Source organism: Ochlerotatus camptorhynchus, unplaced genomic scaffold (assembly GCF_037179485.1).
Source record: "Ochlerotatus camptorhynchus isolate MF236.1 unplaced genomic scaffold, CSIRO-AGI_Acam_v1.1 ptg000503l, whole genome shotgun sequence".
NCBI classification, from domain to species: Eukaryota; Metazoa; Arthropoda; class Insecta; order Diptera; family Culicidae; genus Ochlerotatus; species Ochlerotatus camptorhynchus.
Genome location: NW_027040988.1, coordinates 7,385,627 through 7,409,503, shown reverse-complemented (window position 1 = coordinate 7,409,503; position 23,877 = coordinate 7,385,627). Strand labels below are relative to the sequence as shown.

Below are 23,877 nucleotides of genomic sequence, written 5' to 3'. Positions count from 1 at the left end.
TGCGTTCAATCATAAATCAGTAGAAACCAAAGATTAGAGTAATCAGTCTTGGAATACAGACAACAAATGAACGTATTTGGAACGTCTAACGTCGAATGTAATTCTATTTAATCGGTTTGCTGAAAATCAGCATTGGCTATATAAATACATTCGATCTAAGTATGGATTCGATAACAATCATTATGACAGACCTAACCGGAGCTACAAAGTGTTTATTCCAATAATCATGCATTTCGAGGAAGGAAAAATTTGGATGGATCAGATCTATATTTTAAAACTGATTGTACCTAATTGGGGAGAATGTGATCCATTATCTTTCTACATTACATCCACTAATAATCCAAATGACTAATTATGTACTTAAGTAGGGGAATTTACATATTCTCGTCAATCTAAGCAGCGTCCGCGCTTCTATTAGCATTTTCTCAGCGTCACGCAAACATATGTCATGTTTGTTTGTTTAAATTTCTTTACTGCTTGCTTCTGTAGCAAATTCATTGTCCAGACCAGTTTGAAAACGTTTCTACAACGCTCCAAACTTCTCTCTTTTTCTTCGGCAACCTTTCCATCTGAAGTGCGTGTTAGCCTGCTGTTCTATTATCGGCAACGCGAAATCAACCGCTTTTTGTTGTGCGTATATTTTATTTCAAGAAAAACCTGACATAACAGGTTTGCTCAGTCTCCAAAATGTAATCAGATTGAAGCTGAAAGACTAAGGAATCGTTTGAATACATTCAGCGAAGTGTTTTGATGGGAAAATACAGGGAAATTAATGTTTATATTTTGGTTGACGAAAACAGTCAATGGGTGCTGAAACAGACATTTACCCTACTAAAGAGAGTTCACAAAATTGTTCGACAAATTCAAAAGGGCCTGAATTATTGGAGAAATATTTACTCTTTGAGTAGCTTTCAGGATTACCAAATTCCAAAAGAAATTCAAGAAAATCAAAGATAAAATTACTATGCTATAAGAATTCGCATCATTTGAATTGAATCAGATAATTATTAACTTCCAAAGAAGTTCCCAAGAAGTTCAGAAAAATAATCCAGAATTCATTAAGAAATTTAGTCTTTTCAAAAAAGGGATCGTCGTAATCGCCCATTTCCGTTCTATCGAGCAGAAATCATCAATAATATCAATGATTTCACCATGCACAAAACAATAATACGTTTGTTCTGATGCGTTAGTTCATTAGCTACGACATAAATCCTATTAGAGTGCATTGTATGCATATTTACGCTCATTGTTCTCAAAACAAAAGAAGCGCTCCTTTTCTCCGTTTATCCGTAGGACGAAGAAAATCTAATGGCGTTTCAATGCGTTTGGACGGAATTGAAACGCGTATTTAGAATTTAGAAGCAAGAAGCAGTGTTAGATTTTTAATAATATCTCAACATTGTTTGACTCTTTATCAAATCCAACTGTACGTATGGAAAGGTGAATAAATTTAGAAGTTATCTTTGATGAAAACATTCCATGTTTTGTTCAAATGCTTTCCAAAAAGCGTGGTAAAGTGCGGGATGTCCTTAGTAGGACGGAAATTAGATCAAAAACCCTACATCACCGGACAAAAGTTTATCACTTCGTATTTTTTTTCTCTCATCAAAGTTTTTTAAAGAGCTGTAACTTTTTCAGATATTTATGAAATATTTTGAAATATTTTCTGCAGATTGGTAAAGTATTCAAGACTTATCGGTATGATTTTGAGCATGATTGGCAGAGTATGAAATTTGAGCAAACGCCAATTTTTTGAGTATCGGTATTGAAACTGCAATTTCTTGTAGTAAAATAAACCGAATAAACTAAAAATTTCTTCATTTGTTTGACGCCAACGGCTGAAAGTCTCTATAATAAAGAAATCAATCATTCTTCATTTGTAATCAAAACATGGAATTTTTTATGATTCTTTAAAGAAATGTCAAACGAATTTTGATGAAGATGCCAAATGAATCTTGAAGAGAACTGAACAGGAATTGTTGAGATAATTCTTTGAAAAAGGCAAAGGTTAATCTCTCAGATAATTTCAGATTTTTTTCAAGGAGCAGGGAGCATTCTAAGGGAATTTGAATGAAATTTCAATCTGGACTAAGCCTACAACGAACTTAATTATGACAATCGTGATACTTGCCCCAATAATCACTTACGTCTGAAAATCTATTAAATGTGAATCAGTCCATCAATCAATCAACCAACCAAGGAGAACTCCAAGGGAATATCGATAATAATTCGATTAAAGTATAATTATAGATAAAGTTTTTTTTAATAAATCTATGAGAATTAATAGAAGTTTAGAGGGAATTCTAAGTAATTTCCGGAAAGGTTCCTACGAGGATAATTCAGAGCAAAATGTTGCCCATATCTCCGAAGAAATTCTGAGTAGATCTTCAAGAAACTTCCAAAGAAAATTCAAAGGAGAGTTTCAAGAAAATTCCAAGAGATTAAAAAATCCTTTCATTTGATAATTTTAAAGGAATTCCCATGAAAATTCTCAAGGAGATATATGAGGAGTTTTAAGAAAATTATGGAAATAAATTAATGCTACTTCTCGAAAGAATTGTGATGAATACAAAGCAAAACAAATATTTCTTTTTTAAATGTGTGTCCCAAAGCTTATTATCATTTTTAAATTTTCAAATTGCACACTTCAAAATTGCAAAAAAAAAAAAATGTAAAAAATTGTAGAACAGCAACAGCAACAGCAAGTGTTAAAATTCTAGGCAAATTCCGACAAAATGACGCTAAAACGCCAAAAAAGGCCAAAACGACCTAAATATCGCGGAAATGGTCTGAAAACACTAGGTCAAAATTACCCTAGAATTGTGGTCTATAGTGAAAACACTTCCATAAATTGTTGAAATGGCATTGAAATTTGTAACTTGTTTTCAAATGCCAAAATAGTTAAGGCTATTTAACGCTTCGTCTGTACGTTGGGTTAATTTGATCAAATCCATACAAAACCCAGCGTAATAAAAATAATTGTTTATGATCGTAACCAACATAGCTTTACAGAAATTTGATTCCTCTGAATACACAATTTGCTTTCAAAATAAAGTTTCAAATGTTAATATGCTAGGGTGGTTCTATATTTTCATTACAGATTTTTTATAGCACTTATAAAGTTGAACACTATAATGGCATACTACTGGGTCGTTGTACAGATCTGTTTCAATATCCATACACATTTTATGCGCTATAGATTAAGACTAAATCGCTACCCTAGGTGGCTCCTAGATATAACCGAAAAAAAAAACGATCGTCATAAAAATTATCAATTTTAGCACAAAAGCACAAAATTGAGCAAATGTGGAACGGATATTCAGAAAGGTCATGAAAAACCTATTCAGATAGCACAAATTGGGTTCTTCAGGGGTGTTGAAGTAAATGCATATTCGTAATCTGGAAACGAAATGCAAAATTTCATCAAATTTGGGACACAGGAACTATTTTAAATAAGTGCTATTAAATGAGCAAAAATCACTTTCTTAGCGCCCCTCGGGAGGACTTGGGAGTGAATTTTTAGTTTAGTGTCAAACAGTGAAGTCATTATTTTGCTTCAAATATTTATTTATAATCGAGATGTAAGTCCATGGGATATCGTTGTGCTCAGAAAACGAAGCTCTTTCAGATAAAAACCGATTATTTTTTTTTTTCAATATAATGAACCCAATTGGGTGATTTTAGTTATAGATGTCTAAAAATAATTTTCAATTTAAAATAACGATTAGTAATATGATATCCTTGATTTGTTTTCCGACGATCTTGTTTTCCGTGCAGAGCACCAATGCTACCGACGCCAGGGAGGCAGTTTCTACACCTGGACCCTACGTATCGATCCATCAACTAATGAACCGGTGACCAATGGCTTTACTTCCCTTCCCAAGTAACAATTTTGGTTCTGTAGACCACGATTTAGACTTGTAGAATGCTATAAAACAGCAATAAAACCTGCAATATTACTTGGGTTCCGAAGAAAGGCGTGATCAGAGATGTTATGCGGTGCCGACTGGGATTGAACCCAGGCCTGCTGGGGTGAGAGGCAATCACGGTTACCACTACATTGCCGACGCCGCTTTTAAACAAAGTTAATAACGGATTGAAGGTAATTTTATTGTTTAAAAAATTGGTTTACATTTAAATTAACTATTCGTATTTAGGCTGATACAAATTCAATTTTAACTGCATGTCGATTTTAAGGGAAAGGGATTTTAAAACTCGATAGTCCCTTCATCAAGTAATGGAAAGTTGATTACGTAAAATATTGTTGACTAATGTTCAAATAGAATCATTCCTTCAGCTGAAACATGACACCCAGCACACTCGGAACTCATAAATTCCAATCATTACTGTCTCCGAAAACCTCGAACCGAGACCTCAGCTCTTCCAAATTGCTTAATTGATGTCATTTGTCAGTCAATTCATGCTGACCGAAAGACATCGTCAATATCTTCCACGAAAATTCCTCAAATAAAAAAATAAAAACACGTCTATGTGACTTCACCCGATGAAGACACCGCACGTACAGTACGAAAAATCCCGATTAATCAGCTGAAAACGTTTGACTCACGCGATTCGCCGTCATCAACATTCAATTTGAACCCATGAATAACAAACATGTGGCATGCAAGAAAAGCGTGAAGTCGGCGACAGGAAATTGCTGTCCGTTGTACGAAGATCGAAGATTTGCTTGCTCGTCGTCCGGAGCGAATGTTTGCAGATCTTGGATTCGTCGCACGCATATCAACTTGAGTGTTTAGGGCACAGAGAAAGAGCAGCTGTTAGCAGACCCGAGAGCGGGTCCGTTAGTTTTGCCAACATCGAAATTAAAACACACACAAACATCCAACGTCAAACAGGAACAAACAAACCGAATTGGGTCCTCTTGCGCCGTCTATGCCGTACCTATCGTATCCCATACAAAACGTTCCCAAATAGTCATCAACTGTGTACCTTTGAACTGGGTCAATGCATCCTCGTAGCCGCCCTGACTGGTGACGTTCAGCGGTGATCCGGTCACCGGCGAAGCGCCACTGAACGAGTGCTTGTGGCGTTTGGCCGGTGTCCGGTGGTAGTAATCGCCGCCAATCCCGCCACCATTGCTCGGACTTGGCGATCCTCCATTGTTGTTGGTGTAGTAATGCTTCGTACCGGAGAAACCTCCGGCCGGACTAACGCCGCCGCTGCCGCTAACACTGTGTCGATGTTGGGGCGACTTGAGCGGCGGAGATACGTCCCCGTTATTGTTGTCGTACAAGGCCTCCCGCGGATCGAACCCTAGTCGATCCTTGTAGTAGGACTGTGTAGACATGGCTCTCACTTTCTATGTGCGCGATACAATCGCTTCGCTTTCGATGGTTGCGTTGAAATTTTCAGCAGAATTCGATCAAAATCGCTTGCAAATTCACTTTTGACATTCACAGACTTCTTCGTTGATGGCACGATTTTATCTCTTTATTCTAATTTCGATCAGATCACTTAATATTCTAATGATTTCTTCTTCTTGCTTCGGGTTAATTAACAATTCACTTCTCGAGAAAACTTATGATTATTGCCAAGTTTCGCATATTTTAGCTCGTCCGCAGATTCACTCGCACAGACACTCGTTCGCTCGCTCGGCCGCGCACACACCAACGGGAAATACCACTTTTCAGCAGCACTTCGGGAATTCTTCTTCGCGTGTCGCTGTTCCGCACAATTTCTCAAAGAATCTCTCACTCACTCTGCGTCCCGCTTCCAAGTCGTCGTCGTCGTTGTTGTTGTTCAATCGCTTAGTCCCGCGGCGGACATTGTCCGGTTTCGGAACTTACTTTGTTGCTTTTTGAAATATTTTTTGGATGCAACGCACAAAAAATACACAATCTTCGTGTGGTGTTCGTATTTTTCGGTTGTAGCTAACTAAAAAACTGAAAATGGGGAAAGATATGCTGAGGTGAATTCATCACTAAATCACGCACCGCACACCTGAGAGAGGGACAGTTCGAGCACAGACTGAAGAAGCGACCGGAGTGTTCTTCAAGCTCAGGTGGTTGTTCTGCTGGAACGCATACCCATACACACAAATACGTATGACGACAAAGCTGCTAAATGGGAAACACATGCAAGGAGAAACTGGCTGGTTGTGTACGAGAAAGAAGGCTGACTTTCCCGGTGGGATTTGAGGAAGATCAAGAGAAGATGAAGGGTTAGGGTTACCAGATGGTTGTGGCAGATGGAGGCAACATTCTTTGTACGGTCGGATCTTGTTCTATTAGGTGTTTCTGGTTACTAAGGTGACTAAGGATACTTGATATAATAATTTGTAGGAGATCCTGACAAATCCGGAGAACTTCGAGATTTGGGCGTAATTGCTTTTGTAAATAAACACGTCAATCGCCGATTTCTCGCGAATAAAAGCTCAATCTCGGGATCAATTTATACCACATGCTAGATAAATTATTCCTCTACCTGTTTGTGTTGTAAAATTTCTAGAACTTTACACGGGAGATTCCATGTACTGCAAATTTAGATAATCTCCGAACTAAGCCAAGAAAACTAGAAGCTTACTTTGGAGGTTTCCGTTTTTAAGATTCTCAAAATCTCTGAGGAAAATGTTTGAACTTTCGCTGGAAGATGTCCTAAGGAAGGTTCACGAAATTGATCTAAACTATTCTGCGCCTTGCAAATACAGAACATTAACCAAAATATCAACGAGGTTTCACGAAATTCTTTTAAATTTAGCAAAACTCGAGCAACATGTGAAAAGGGCCTAGAAGCCAAACGAATCACAACACGCCTACGTAAACTAACTATACCATCTGCTAGAGCAAACTTCCTCTACGCAATGGTTAAAATTCTGAAGATTTTTCTGTGCACAACATGCTATGAACCCCTATCGTCTGAAAGTAGTGAAAGGTATCCACAAATTTACTGCAAAACAAACCTGTTCTGCAAGATTTCCAAACTCAACCAGAAATATGCATTAACATCGCTGAGACGATTCCCGTGTCCGAAAGAATTCTTAATTTCCCACTGAAAGCCTCTTAAACTTCTACTTGATATCTCTTAGCTCTCTCATATAACTTCTTCTCGAAGATCTTAAATGTTATCTGCTAATTGGAATACACAATTGGAAAATCAACAAGCATCTACAGATAAATTATATTGCCTTCCACTCGATTTCTGAACTTCTCCTGTAAGACTGGTGACTAGAAGCTAAACTAAGTTCTAGCCGTATCATTTAGGCTTGATAAAAGCTGTCTTCATTATATTCCTCCTATCATTATACATAATATGACGATTGCTTTTTCTATTTGAAATGATACCGCGACAACAACACCCCAGAATGTAAGAATTAGGGAGATCGCAGATTTTTATGATCTGAACTCGCCAAACTTTCAAGTCCAATAATGGCGAATCTGTGTTCGAATAAGTGATGGCATGCTTTTAGCAAATTGATATTTTTCCGCTCTCATACGCTCTCAATATCACGCGTGATATTGGAGCAAAATATCATGCTTGATATTGATTTTAATAGCTCCTTTGATATTGCGAGACTATTCACATCGTGTAACGTTGAAGCTGAGAGTTGAATAGACGCAAAAATGCATCCGATCTATTTTTTTCTTCACCGATGCGACTGCTGCCAGCTGTTATGGAAGTTTCGGTCGCATTCGGATGTAAAGCATAAATCATGAAACTCAATCTCACCACAGTTTGGTGAGATTTGCAGCTGGTGAGATTTGCAGCTGGTGAGTTTTGTCAGCTTGACATTCTGAGCTGCAATATCAACCGCAGTTGTTTGCTTGTTGATTTTTGGCTACGAAAATCAAGCGTGATCTTGTTCTTTGGTGAGATTTGATTTTTTATATTTGTCCAACACTGGTTCGAGTGGAGGTAGATTATCAGGATTGGATTCGCGGAAGCCATCGTTATGTAATTCGGATAAAGCGTTTTTCGGTTCTCAACATGAAACATGATAGAGGTGAAAGTTTGTACAAATTTGCACTCCATATTCAAGCACTCTACGGACCAGAGAACAGTACAACAATTTCATACGAGCACCAAGAGGAGCCCAAGATCGTAAAGTATTCTTTCTAGTGACGATTGATTCATCGAATAATCAAATTGATCGTGACTTTGCACTAGACTGTTTTGGTTAGCTTTCCGTATGATTGACAACACAATGTCAGCCGCTCGATACCGGTTTAAAGTGCACCGCAATCTTCAATCGACTTCACGCGGTAAACTTTCAAGAAAACGAAAATGAAAGCTGTCAGATGACTTTTACATACTGATTCTTACAAAATGAAGCTAGTTAATCAAGAAATTCAAGTATTTTCCCATCACAACATATTTTCAAACCGCTTCAAACTATCGCTTGGAATTCAGTTTGTACCTTGTTGGAAGCATTCGGGGTGGATCCAGAGCAATGTTGCTTGTTTTCAAAATCTGCTCGAATTTTTGTAAATGTCCCTCACATTCGAGCTAAATTATGTCAAAGATGAATCACTGTGAGTAAACGGAACTCAAATTTTAGTCATATCCCTCAATATTGACTCAACATCGACTCAACACTAACTCGACATTTTGTCAACATCAATCCAATATTGGGACAACATTGAACTACAACTAATTTGTCATTGATCGATTTTACAATTGCGTGTTTTTATGGTGTTACTTTACACTCCAGTGCCATAGGATAGCGCACTACTTCGTCATACGTATACCATTTCCGTCATACGCCTTGAAAACAAGAAGACAATCAGCTACATCCAACATTTATGCATCAAATTCTTTGCTCACGAGTTGGATTAAGAAAGTAGACTGCAGATGAATATTGGTTGACATAAATTTTTCTCTTCAATCGCAGGAATCAAACAAAGTCGTGGAATTCAATGTGTTTGTCGTTTCGTATTCAATAGAATGATTTAAAAATTTGCAACACTGGTCCAGAGCACGTCCAGCGTCATTGGGAGTCTTCAGGGATCGGTTTGATGAGCTTTAGACACGGACTTATCAGCACATCTAGAGGTTCTAGAACAGAGGGCTCAGTGAGGGAGTCGGGTCGACGGGTTTTGGTTCAGTGTTCTTTCGTGAGCTGATCCGGAAAATTTCGAGCTCGGATTCATCCAGAAAAGGTTCAGAGAACTCCAAGCCTAAGGAATGAAAGTTTCTGGAACAAATTTGGTGGATTATTAGGACCGGTCTGGGTCTGTGATTCGATAAATTTCGATATCCGTCAGTATGTCATTTGGCCGACTGATATTTTCCAAAAGCCCTTTTGTCGAATGGGTCGTATGGTTGAACTACATTTGGCCGAATTAAATTTGGCTGGATGGGTCGTTTGGCCTAATGCCGTTTGGCCGAAAACTCTAGAAGAATTCTACGTTCTTTAAGTCTAATATGCTCAACAAAGGTTTTATGTTCATTCGGCGTTTCGGTCGCATGTATTGAACAATTTTCAGGCGGCAAATCATAACCTCCAACATAATCCGTGGCAGTCAAACCCTTGAATAAAATTCAAAACCCTTCTTTTGGAATTAAATCATAATTCTTAAACTTTGAGAGATTCTAAATATTGGAAAGTTTTTGAAGTGATACATTATGTAAAAACAAAAGAAATTACATTTTTAAAGATTAATTAATCTTTCAAAACTTCAGGCAGTTCTTTTCTATTGTTGTCATTTGCTTGATTGTTGGTTCTGGAAATTTATGATTCATTAACATGATATTGCCTTTATTTGCATCACCGTTCGAAGCGGGAATCGATCCCTCACTTCGTGACACTCGCAAGGTGTCCAAACATCGTTGCCCACTGTAAAAAAAAACACAATGTAATATCCTTGGGAGAATTTTTATTTATGAGTTCTTTGGAATTTTTCTAGTTTCGTTTTCTTAACATTGTTAATGGCTTTGAAAAAATTGATATTTTTAGCATTGCAAAAAAAAAATTTGTCATATAGCTTGGAATTTTTATCAGAGTTGTTTGATGAAAAATTAGAATTGTTTTAATCAGTATTGACCCATTCGACCAAATGACATTCAACTCAGTAGCCCGGAATCTTTTAAAAAGCTTCGCTTGTATTAAAAACTAGTTTAAAAAATACATTACAGAGCGTTCAAATCCATCTGTTAAATACCCGGTTTTTCACGGTTATTTAAAAAAGCCTGCCTAAAACAAAAAATCTAACATGTTGATGATCTAGATCTCCAAAATCTCATAAGGAATCATGAGTTCGTATACAATCAAAGAGCCAATTGCAAAAAATTAGCCTAAATGTTGTTTTGGTATGTCGAAAAAGCATATATCAATACAAGAAACCTGAGCAGTAGAAACGCAGTATTAAAAGTTCTTCAAATCTTCCTGGAATTTAGATCTTGAAGTTCTATAAGCCAAACAACATTTTGTGGAATACAACATTGTTGGATTATCCAAATCATCCCGGATATCAGATCTTGAAGTTCAGCCGACTGACCATGATTCGACTTAATGATAGAAAGAGTAAACCAGTAAAGTTCCAAGCCAACTGACGAATCGATCAAAATTTACACTCTCCAATCCCATGAAACTTTGCATGATTCTCAAGTCACTACAAAACCCGGTAATAGCCCGAGATAAGGTTCCTTTTTGTTACATAACATTAATATAGGACTTCCAAGTTTTATATCAGCTTTATATTCCATTATACTTTGGTTTTTCGCTATGGGCAGTCCCTTATTGAGCTTGTATTTGGCCATTTATAAGGTCCTTTTAAATTTGGCCATTTTGAATCGCGTTTATTTTTTTAAATTTCGTATTTCACATTTTAAGATAAATCATAGAACGAAAACGACTCTTCTAATCGAAATGACGTCTAATACTAAGTTGTAGAAAAATGGATGGCGTTTTCATAAAAACTTCACACGGTAAAAAAAATCCAAAATTTTAATCAAAACTTGTTAAAAACTTCAATAGTAAAAATTGCGTCGCACTGGTGCACTGAGTGCAGCAGAAAACACACTATTAAAACAACAATTTCCTTAGATATAAAAAAATAGCACTGGAAAGAGAAAACCCTAATCAATTTTAGAGTGAAATATTCTATTTTATTCGCTTGCAAAAACCGGGTCAAAAAGCTTACTGGAAAACTTACCTGGAAAACTGAAAACTTTTAGGGTATGTGCAGATAATTATCTTGGAATAGAAATGGCCATAGCCAAGATTAGGAAACTTTTCAGAAAAGAAAAAAAGGAAAGCAGAGGATTCTTAAAAAAGATGTACAGAAATCTTCTAGGAGAAATTTCGGAAACTTCAAGGTGTTTTTAAGGATCTTCCAGCAAAAGCTCAACTAAAAGTAATTTAAATTATTTCCACAAGAGATCACATAACCCAAAACTGGAATTTTAGAAAGATTTCAGGTTTTCAGAAGTTCAGCAAACTTTTCAGACGTTTTCAAGAAAATTTCAGGGATGATACTGAATAAGTTTTGAGTCCTTTTGGGTATGTTCCCATTCAGAACATGTTTGTAGATCGTACGGAAAAAGTTCGTAAACATTCTAAAATTATCTTGCGAGAAGTTTCTCCCACGGCGTTGGAAACTCTATTTGAAAAGATAACTAACTAACTACTCTCGTTTTATACGTTATACATAGTGTCGGAAGTAGTGCGCTGTAATTGCACAATTATGCGCCACAATGCGCACTACTTCCGACACTATGTATACATTGGCGTAGCTAATGGGGGTGCCTAGGATGCCTGGCCTCTCCAGAATGATCGAGGCTCCCCACCATAATTTTTTGAAGATTTATATTATTTAAATTTTCGGTATTGGAATCCTAAAAAAAAAATCTGGAGGGAGCTTGGATCATTCTGGAGGAAGCCAGGCACCCAAATTAGATACGCCAATGTATGTATAAAGTATAGAGAACAAAATCGATTTTGACAAATGGGTTTTTCCAGTTTTCAGTTGTAACGACCAAAGCGAAATATTTAAAGGGTTTTCGCAAGTTTGTCAATTAATGAAGTTTCTAGAGATTGTTGTTTTGATCATGTTGCTACGAGTTAACGGTGATGATTTAATTTAAAAATTCCGGAATTACCCAACAATTGAAGCTACGGTGTCTCAGGCAACCCTATTTTACGTTCATTCCGGAAGACGGGCTTTTCGACCAGGCAACAACGCAAACCAGCAGTCAGTCAGTGAGTGAAAGACCGGTTTCAAAGCTGTGGCCAGGCCAGACCAGCAACAGAGAGAATCAAACGAAGGGGAAAGAAAGGAGCCGATGCAAAAAAAAACAACAACACAAAACACAACCAGAATCAGACAATCCTACTAATGAAAGGTCGGTCTTATGCTGATCGTCGGCTTGGTCGTCATCATCGTCGGATGGTGGTGGTGGTGGTTTAGCACTGCCGTATGCAAAAGCAGCCCAACACACGATAAACAAAATAAACCTCTCGGGCTCTGGTGGCTCTCCAGGTTCAACTCGTCGTCGCCGTCGTCGGTCGGGAGGTCTTGCGGAATGCTTCCACTAACTGGTCCCGGAGGGGTTGGGGAGTAGCGAAATTTTTCTCGGAATTAAAATGCGGTTCATAAAATCGAGCGGAGTGAGGGCAAGAGACAAGGAGGTGGTGGTGGTGGTCGCCAGCCAGAGCATTTGGAATGTGGCAGGAAATTTATTGTACGGGGAATACGGTCGTATGGCCAGTTTGGCGAATTCGACGATCATCGCGAACACACATGAACATACTGGTATTTTGCGCTTTGAGTCACCCCGTGTTCCCAAGGGATATTTATGCTGGCGAGTGGCCGCGGTCGATCGGTCTCGTCGGTGATGGCACAAAAGCAAAGAGAAGCAATCAGGGTCAATTCTTTTCGTTTTCAAGTGATTGCGATTCGAAAAGAGTTGGGACTCCTGGGGAGAGCGATCGATTTAGGCGGGATGGTTTTGAATAGGTTGATTTGCAAAAAAGTATTGGAGATGAAGAATAATCAAAAAAAGATATTTCGCATAAATTAGCTGCAAACAATTAAAGAGAACATTTGAAATTCAAATTATGGATTCTGCCTTGAAGGTAATGGAAAGATCTAAACTCCATAAATAGCTCCACGAAAGGTTGCAATTTGTAGAACTTTCATGTCGGGGAAGCTATCCAGTATGATACCATCCAGCAAGATTAGTTCAGTATTTTGAATCGTGTACAATTTTTTCCATAGCTACGCAACTCAAACTATAAAACTTGAGTTGCTACACAATTATCTTTCCTTTCAATCATAACATTGATTGACATAGCACTTACTATGGGAACTCCAACTTAATTAAACTTTTGCTCATAATGTCCGGCCTAATATTAAACAACAGTTAGACATTAGTTTCTGAGTGATAAAAAAAATAATTCACGGTGTAAAAAATAATAATGCGGATTGAGATTTCCTGCAGTATCGATCTCCAATACCTTTAATTTGCATGTGCTCTGCACTTAAAAACATCAGACCACATTTAATATTTTTCATAAACTTTCCGCATAATTTCAAAGCTGATCAGATAAATTCTGTCAAAATTGTTGCCAAAATGTCAAAAACGGCATCAAAAATACCATGAAAATGCTAAAATGATTTGAAAAGAGCATGGCCATAAAAATTCCAAAAGGGCCTTGTTAAATAATAAAAATAAATACTTCGAAAAGACCATACAAGCAGGGTTGCTTCCACTCACTTGCTATAAAAAAATGATTTTCGTAATTATAAAATTGTTAGATGTAATTACGATATTTAGTACCTGTAACTTGAAAGAAAATGTGGCAAAGTATGTGTTTGACACATGAAACCTGTCAATTTCGCTTTCAGAGTGACACAATCAGCGATTTTATGATTCGTGAGCGTTCACTCAGAGTGAGCGCTCGCGAGTCGTAAAATCGCCGATTGTGACTATCTGAAAGCGAATTTGACAGGTTTTATGTGTCAAACACTTGCCTTTTAATCTCTTCTTGTATCTAACAAGTACAAAATATCATTATAATATCTAATGAATCAAAAAATCTTAAAATATTTTTTTTATAGCAAGTGCTAACACTCCGCCGATAAAGCTTGAAGTTTCCTAAATTGTTTAAAAACATCAAAATTTCCAAGAAGACCACCGATAACCTAAAAACGGTAAAATTGCCATATAACGCCTTAATTTCTCTTTAGACCTGCACTGAAAATTTTAGCATAGCGTCAAACAACCAATATGAAATACGGTCCAAAAATGCCAAAAATATCTTATAGCCCCTAAATACGTACAAAAGTGAAGGCAATTTACGCACACATTTTAATTCATTCTTCACACGATTTCATCTGAAGTATAAAATACATTTTGATCCAACTAAATTTGTAATGCTGTGATCTGTTGTTACTAGAAACTGAATACGCCACTGTGCAGCCGTGGAGCTGTCACGGGAAGGACATTTTTGCTAGTGGGAAGAGTGAATTAGATGCGGATTGTAGAAAGTGATGCGATCTTGCAAAGCATGATTCAACTTTATCAATTCAGTAATATAAAGGGGTCTGCGATAAAATGCACGATCTTCTGCTAAGTAAGCAAAAACGGTCACCACCTGGGCACCGAGCTCCTTCCGCTCAATGATCGGTTCAAGTCTGCTACATGTTATGGTACTATTTGTAAGTTTTAAAAGCTGACTTATGAATTTCATTGTTTGGCTTATGAGTTATGTTTCTTTTAATTCAAACTTATGACGTTTAAAACTAATCATCGTTTCACAAAAACATAAGTCGATAATATGGAATTTTGTTTCAGCTCATTCTAAAATCGCCCTGAAAAATACGACAAAACGCCCAACAGTGTCTAATGCCCTAATGGCCGTATAACTCCAAAATGCACAAGTATATGGAATTGATACATAGATCATAAAAACATTAGAACATCCTAAGAAAGGTTAAAACAGCCATAACAACAGAATTAGCATAGTCGCAGAGATGAACCAGCTTACGTTTGAAAGTCTCTTTAGTACCAACCAAAAAATTGCCATAAATACATTAAAATCGCCAACATTATAACAAATTTATAAATCGCAATAAAACGGTAAAATCGTCTTAAAAAAAAAACATAAAATGCCTTTTAAACGCCCAAATTGGTTTAAAATGAAAATAATGGTCTCAAACGATAAAATGACATTGAAACTACCAGAAACAGTCTAAAAAAGACAGACAGCCGAAACACCAATATGGCCATAGAAACATCAAAATCGTCGAAGCCATAAAAACTTGGATAATGTTTTTTCCTGACTTTCCTTGCGATTTTCCTCCACCGTGAAATTTTTCGTAGAGAACCTTTTTCAGATTATATTTGTTTATGGATTGTTGATATAATTTCCTTATCATTTCACCGCACAACGTTCTTTCTACGATGCTTGGTTCATGAGTTATGAAAAGTCAAAGTCAAAGTTCGCTGTTGGATGCTTTTTGGAGAGGTACGAAAGAACTAGTTAAGTTGGAAAATTTTTCGGGAAGGTTAGAAGACACTTCCAGCAGGAACAGACATAATCGATCGAGAGATAAACATCCAGGAAAACTCGGAAGAAATTTCCGGAGGTAGTTTGAAAGTCCTTTCGGGGCAAGTCGGAAGAAACTTACAGATAAAGTTTAGAGAAACTTTCAGAGGAAGTTAGCACACACTTCCCAATCAAGTCAACAGGACTTCTGGGGTAAGTAGGAAGAAGCTTCCCGGAGAAATCATAAGACTATTCCGGTGCAAGCCTGAAAAAAACTGCCAAATGATGTTGTATGAAACTTCAGGAATAGGGTTACGGTATGTAATGTGGGTCTAGTCCTTTCATTCGGCCTATCACGCAAATAAATAATTAATTAAGGAATATTACACAAAAAATAAGGAAAATATTGATCACTGATGGTTCATAAATGTGTACCACACACAAATCAATTTATATCACAACATTTCAATACATTTTCAGCTCTCGTAAGTAATAAAACTGGTTGAGAATATCACTCTGTTCGGAGTTTTTAGCCGCCATGACTTATAAGGTTAAGATGGGAAGGTTGACTGACGATCATCAAATGGCCTGATTATGGCATTTATTGAATGGAATTACCTGATAATACACACTAGACGTAAAACTTACAGTTGCTGTTTGAATATTTTATGTTTCTTTTAATTGTTTAACAACGTTTTCACAAGTAAATCATGGACCCAACTTTAGGGACACATTTCTTTTCTATGTTCCTAACTATGGCCCATGAAATTCATTTGACAGCATATAGCAATAAGAGTAACGTCAACAATGTGGTTTGCATTTGGATGATAAGGAACGAACAGGAAGGAAGATTTTTTCTGCCAAACCTGTATAATGAACATCACAATGTTTTGATTTCGCTATTCTGCGGTCGAAAGACGATAAGCGAAATTTTTAATTTTTAATTTTTAATTTGAGTGATTTAATGTAGTTTTCGTAAAATTTTCTCTGTGAAATGTTTTGAGGAATGAAGAGCATTAAGTTAACAGTGATAGTGATAAAAAAATATACATCAGAAAACGTTACCAAGAGCGTTTTTTTGAGGATCAAACAAGATAGGACGAAGTTGCATCCATAAATAGACCCAATTTGGGGACAATAGACCCATATTACATACATTTCCCTGGTGAGTTATTGTCTCAAAAAAAGTAAGTTTTTCAACTTTTCGTGGTTTCTGGTAGCAAACGACATAATAAGCATATCTAAGCATACCATTTAGCAGTAGAATATCGTTTGCAGGTAAATTAATTGATGAGTTATGATTAAAAACGTAATCGATGGCTGCATATTAGACCGAGGTTAGGGACGTATACCCTATATCAGATTGAAACTTCAGAGGTCAGAAGAACCCTGAAGTAATAATTAAACTGTAACTAGCTGCCGTACAAAGATGTAAGACAATTCCTGAAAAAAATCTGGAGTAGTCGGAAGACATATTCAGGGGAAGTCAGAAAAACTTCCAGGTGAAGTCGGAAGAATTTTATGGAGGCAGTCTACAGAATATTTCGAAGGAAATCAGAAGAAACTTCCGGAGGTAGTAAGAAGTAACTCCTGAGGGAAGTTAGCAGAAATCTGAGAAAGTTTAAACAAATCTGGTAAAGTTTACACACTTAGAAATTTGTACAGAAATCTGTAAAGTTTTACCGAAATCTCAACAGCTGAACGTTCGGTAAACAGTTTCACAGATTTCCTGTACTTTTTCACAAATATCTGTGATTTTTTCACAGATATCTGTAAAAAATTGTAAAACTGTTTACCGAACGTTCAGCTGTTGAGATTTCGGTAAAATTTTACAGAAATCTGTGAAATAATCTTAGTGTGTAACGACACTTCCTGAAGTAGTTGTTTTATCAAAATATTAAAATTAAATGGCTGAATTTATTAAGTTTTATTTATGATTAAAAAAAATGAATTGTCAATAGACTTTTTAAAGAAAACTTAAAGTGAATTGTGAACATAATTCCAAATAATTTCTCAAGAGAATTCTAAGGTTATTTTGCGGGGGAATATGAGAAGAATTCCATAGAAATTTGGAGGAAAATGCCAAGAGAATGTTAACAAAAACTTTTTGAGAATAGGTTCCATTTTTATTTGGGAAGTTTAAGGGAGCATTTTGGAATTCTCCCCAGCATTCTAGTAAGGGAAACTTATGGGGAATTCCTAGAATCCCTTTGCATAATCCGTGCCCTACCCTATTTGTATGAAATTCTAACAGAGTTCCCTTATGCATTCGCAATTCTCCATGATCTTATCTAAGGTATCTCAGTACATTTTATGGAAATAAACTGAAGTTTCTCACCAACGATATTTATCAAAAAGCTATCTATGGGATGTAAATTCTTCATGAAACGCAGTTCATTTGTATTTCCATCGAAATTTCTCAGGAAAAAATAATCACTGTGCTTGTCAAGCCATAAACGAACCTGTGAACATGTTGTCACCATCGTTAAAGGGATTGATTTGAGTAACACTTAAATTCACGATTCATCTGGGCTTCCACACCCAAAAATGACCGACAATCAGTCGGGCATCGAATCCAACCGCCTCCACAACCTTCATCACATCTCCCCACCTCAAAGCCCTCAATCAACAGTGCCTTGAAATTGATTTAGATTATACCTTTACTTTGTTGTAAGTAACGATCGCCAGATACAAATGTCAGATCACCCACAAAACATACCCAAAAGCCCTTACATAAGTTCAAATCCCAGGCTTCCTTCGGCTTCAGCGGCCATTCCTTCGAATCACTCCGATCCCAATCGTCCCAATCTCCACCGATTTTCCCCAATCGGAACTCACTCATAAATTAGCAGTTATCGAACCGCCGGGCACTTCTCGTCGGTCGGCATTTCAACCGAACCGAGCGGCGAGTGTGTCCAAATTGCCAAATCACGTTTCCACTTTTCTCACGTCTATCAATAAAAATCCACTTTTCAGTGGGCACCACGGGGACGATCGACCAAAACGCTGCCAAGGGGATTATGGCCACCATCAAATTTGATCAACATCAACAGCAAGCGAAAACGAGATGAAAGAGCCTTCCGATGTTGTTGGGCACTTTGGTTAAGGGAATTACTACAGAGACCCCGCAATCGGAGTTACATCACCAATGAATGACTTTCAAAGTCCACCACAGGATGGTGGTGTGGCGGCACACGTTGATTCATAATTCATGAACCATTATCGTTGCAGTATCAGACGTGAGACGTCACACAACACATTTTCGCTACGCCAATTTATGGGCCGTTCGCTGGAGAGTGTAATTGTTCAATGGTGATTTATTCCCATTGAACCCATAGCCCAGCACAGTAGGATCGTATATCCATTAAAAATCTTCAACCATCGCATCCCCGACAGATGGTCACCCCCCGTTGGAGAAGGTTCAATTAGTGTGAATTAAAAATCAATTTTTCAATTGCACTCAATGATTGTGCGCCGTTTGGGAAAATGAGGCTCGACTCTTGAACCTCTTTGAAACGCGAGAGTGTATGAGTATGCTTTCCGGACAGAAAAGGTCGGCTCGAGTTATGCGAGCTTCCGATCATTAGGCTCTTGTTGAAGTCTTCTTTTTGTATGCAAATTTCCGGGAAAGTACAAATCGATTGTTCCTCCTATCGATGAGTTTTTTTTTTTTTTTTGCTTCGTGGTCTTCGGAGGTTGCTGGCTGCTGAACACCAAGCAGACGATCAATTCCCGGATTGTGGCAGCGCAAGAAATCGAACACTTTCAACCACACACTGGTATCCATTTCTTGATGTTCTTCTCTTCTCACTTCACTCACGAAAGCCCCGCGAGGTGTCACATACAATTTTATTACACATCACACATCCCGCAGAAGAGGCATCAATTCAAATGGGCTCCGTCGAAACTCACTGGTAAAAGCGCACTCTTCCTGTGGGTATGCCTTGCGTACTCTCGGCCTTTGCTGCTCACTTTCTGTTAACGTGTGCTATATATCTTCCTTGCTTAACACACTTTTCTTCTCTCCATTCCACAGCGGCAGCAACAACAAAAAAACAGGCGTCGAGAATACACGAACTAAAGAGGGGAACTAAAGGCGAAATGAACCGTTCGGCACGAAACTCAAACCAGTACTGAAAGACTTGTACGGTGCCAAGACTACGCTAAGTTGCCCCTGCTGTGACGACGTCGAGGACCGAGACGGTGTAAACCCGCGCACCCACACGCCATCCAGCCTGGTGGTATGCTTGCTCGCTGACTGTATTGGTGTTCACGGTAAGACGATTCAAGAAACCTGCATCTCTACCTTCTTTACTACCCACTTCGAACGAGCCTACCAAAGCGATAAAGTGAAAAACAAAACAAGACAGTCGGTCGATCGTACGAAGATAGCGCACATTTTAAGACAGGCGATCGCACGAATACAGTTACAACACCTGCATAGATGATATCCAAGATCCAAGTCGATACGATGACGACGGAGGGAACACGGTGGAAAGTGAAACCCACTCGCGATCAGACGACGACGGTGTAATACCGTAGATAATAACAGCGTTGGAGTAGGTATTGGAATGACCTCACGCAGGTATCCCGCACGTAGAATACCTGATTAGGCACTATAACCAAAGCCGTGTCCGAAACCAAAACTGACGTCATCGATTAATTGTGTAGGATCGTGGTAGAGACACCACCTACGCCACCACCGGCACTAATTCGCTGGGGAAAGGCTCCAATGACTGTGCGCATGCAACTGGAGAATTACCACTTTGCTTGCGCTTAATTAATTGCAAAGCGGCTTCACGGCAGTGAGCGAAATGGAGTCGTTGTCAAGCCGTTGAGCGCCTTGATTGGTGATTGGATTAAGTGATGCGGGATGATGAAAATGAATGTGCATGCATTCATTAAGAAGTGATGATACTGACATAAACATTCCAGGAATTTTGACACGATGTTTCATTTGTGCCGGAATAAGAAGGCGTGTGGTCGAGGGCAGAACGGGAATTTCTGCATGTCAAGGTTAAATCGTGATGGAAGATCTTGGCTCATGTGTCTGTGATTTCAGACGATCGGGTGATGGTAGTTCCTGGAAGGAGCATTGTTGTGACAGTGGAATGCAAAACTCGGTAAATGGATTGTAAGGGAAAGATCTTACCAGGAAGGAATATTCTATCCAAGCGCCATTATCTACAGCAGCGATTCTCAAACTTTCGTAGATGGCGCCCTATCAATATGGAAGACAGATATTGTGAGTTGAAAATGATCTTGAAAACTCTCAAATGGCCAGGAAAATCTTCATGTTGCATAAGTCGACCTTTTGTTCATTTAAAATTCATTCAACCTTTAGTCCACTCGACCTTTTGTCCTTCGTCCTTTTCTCCTACACAGAATAAAATTCTGAATTTTACTGGTGATGTAAACATTCATGCGTGTAAACTTCCTTTTCATGTAAACTAGCAACTTGCAAGAAATGTTGCTTACAAAGATTGACGGTTGCATACATTGTATGGAGTATTGCATGAACTGTCTCATAAATTTACACGATCTATAATGTAAACAGAGTAGTTTTACCGCATAATGTTCGACTATTTGAAACAACTTTGCTGAAAGAAGCAATTTTCTATCTCTAATGGGTCACGATTTATACTGATTTTTAATGAGTGAATTAGAGTGGACCCTCAACAATCGGTTTTTCAGCAGTAACGTTTTATACTTGATTGACACATTACATAAGTAATAATTTAAGTTCTTTTGTAGTTTAAGGTGCTAACCTGATGCTCACAATACTTTTCATAAAATTTGTTAACTTCCCTGAACTTTTTTGGACTTCCTAAAGTTACCTCAATTGTCCTAATGATCATGGATCTTCTCTAAAGATTTAACAATTCGGATACGTTCTCAAAACTTCTTCAAAATTTAAATATTTTTTTTCTTCTTATGCTCTGACGTTCTCTATTCATTCGTGAAGTTCTCGAAACATCTCTAAAGTTATTGCAGTACTCCCTTGAATTTAATAAAACTGATCAAAAAATGTTTAAGCTTCCGTGAAGTTCTGAACTTATGTGAAGATCTCAATAAATTTCTTTGAAGTTCACTGAAAATCTGGGAACTTCTTAAAATATCCCGCTTATTTTCTGAAACTAATGGAACTGGATTTTGCTAATGTTCATGAAAGTTCCTGAAGTTCTCTCTAAGGATCTTTCCTTAAGTTGCATAGAATTTGGTTAATCAATTTAGTTCTATGATTTTCATTGAAGTTCTCAAGATTTTTCTAAAGTTCATGATATACCTGCTTGCTAAAAGTTAACGCATTTATTTAATTAATGGAACTCTCCATTGATGTCCTCTGGTCATTGCAAAATTTTTGCTTTGCTGAAGTTTTCGGAAATTCCCTGAGATTCTCGAAACTTCTCTAAGGTTTTTGCAATTTCCTTGAAATTATTTGAACTGGCCTTTGATTGTCTGATCTGTATTGATGTTCTTGGAGCTTCCCTGAAGCCTCCAATAATTTCTCCATAATTTTAGGATGTTAGGTTAGATAAGGTTAGCTTTTTTCATTAAAGAGACTTTCAGCCATTGGCTGGTTCGTCTCTGGAATTTTTAGGATGTTTGCTTCCCTTATGATCCCATAGTTTGTTTATAAATTCTCAGCATTTATTTTCATTCCTCAGAACTTCTGTAAAGTTCCTACAGTAACCTACTCTCAAACTGGTAGTGGTCAGAATTTAACGTCCGATGTTTCGGGAGCATTTTGGAGTAATCTTGGAAACAATATCCACTTCTAAAATTCTGCGGGTTTCAAAGTTCGAATGCACTGAAGTTCAGTTTTAGTTCTCTGCGTGTTTTCCTGAAGTTCCCTTGATCTGTTTTTGTAGTCCAATGTACTTCTAAACTTTTCTAGAAAATCACCGGGACTTATAGAATTGCACAGGACCTTTATAAAGGTCTCCAGTCCGTCCCATCCTTGACTGTTAAAGATAATTCAATTTTAAGTGAAATCCTCTATGTTCCGTCCTAAAAGACCTTCAGACTACTCTTAAAATTTCCAAGGATTGCTTTCAAAAAGTTCCTAAGAAATTCAATCGTGAAGATTGAAAAAACATCTAGAAGCATGAGCATAATTGATCGTCCACCGTTGCTACCTCGCTTTTGACAGATCACCTGTAATTCAGGGTGTCTACTAATTTTTCTGAATAATATTCCTTGAGTTTTCCAACTTTTTCCAGAACTTTTACGGAAAATTTCCAGGTTTTTTAGAATGCGGTAAAACACCTGTTATTTTAAGTAAATCAATAACTTAAGTGTCACGATTTAAAGATATTACAATCAGTTTTAAGAGAACGTTTTTACTTTTCTTTTTTATTGAGATTTTTAGGCTGTTGGCTAATTTTAAGAGAACAACTTTGCAATCAATACCATTAAAAATTGGAGTTTAGTATATACTTAATTTTATTCTAAGTCTAATGCCTGAAAAAAAAAATCAAAGTCTTAAGGTTTCGAGTTCCAAGTCCAAGTACAAGATCTTAAAAAATTTCAAAGCGCCGAAATAAAATAAAAATAAATCTCATAAACATTTGATTTATTTCAAGTTCGCAATCTTAAAAGAATTTCATTCAGTGGCGTCGCGTAACCTCACTTTTACCTGTGCACCAACTTTCAAAAACAGATTTCATGCCATATTCATACTCGAATCGGTTGAAAAATACACTTATTCTTCTAGTTAACTCGATATCTATCCATTGCAAGTAATATTTTGATAATTCTTTATGTTTTGAGAGTTTGTGCACAGGTAGATTGAGGTTAAGGCGACGCCACTGAATTTCAACGATGCTTACTTTTGATTGTTTTAAATTGAAAAAAATCTCTTATTCGAGAATTTCTCCATATTCGGAGTATTGAAGTTAAAATAAAACACCCCAAATCATAAAGAATCTTCTCAGTCCATAACATTTTCTGATCTCATAATTAAAAAATTGAAGTTTCAGATTTTTTTTTTGGTTTCCATAACTTGGATCTTCATATTTTTTATTTGTCCAGGATCCTTAAAAAAATTAAATCATCTTGATGCCCTTGGAACTCTTTACTCTATTTTCTAAGTATTTTCTGATGAATTTCCTTCGATAATCCACTGAGTTCAGCTTAGACCTCTATCTGGTATTCCCTTATAATTTGGTCCATAGTACTCTTAACAATCTTCTGCAAAACACCTTTTGAATTCTCTTCAAATAATTAAAAATTCTTGCAGCGGAAATTTCCGATCAATTCTCCTGAAATTCACTTTGACTTCTCCCTAGCATTGACGTAATATTATCTCGAAATTCTCCTGGAATTATCCTAGGAATTCCATTTAAGATCTGCTCAGAATTCTCGTTGAATGTTACCACAATTCCTTTGAAATGCTCCTCTGAATTCCCTTGGAGCTCTAATTTGAA

General features: G+C 37.3%; 1 protein-coding gene across 38 annotated transcripts in view; it reads right to left on the bottom strand.

Moving 5' to 3' along the window:
* Positions 1-23,877, bottom strand: part of shot (dystonin-like protein short stop) — a 483,119-nt gene that overhangs the window by 235,755 nt on the left and 223,487 nt on the right. For 29 of the 38 annotated variants that reach the window (XM_065235632.1, XM_065235641.1, XM_065235648.1 and 26 more), the window contains exons 1-2: positions 19,361-19,577; positions 4,951-5,903 (exon numbers count right to left, since the gene is read on the bottom strand). The exons of 4 other annotated variants lie outside the window; for them this stretch is intronic. In XM_065235632.1, coding sequence (XP_065091704.1) covers positions 4,951-5,308 — 358 coding nt within the window. In that variant the 5' untranslated portion in view covers positions 5,309-5,903; positions 19,361-19,577. Of the gene's footprint in view, positions 1-4,950; positions 5,904-19,360; positions 19,578-23,877 lie in introns of those variants that run through there. 5 more of the 38 variants (XM_065235670.1, XM_065235674.1, XM_065235666.1 and 2 more) reach the window with 3 other exon arrangements.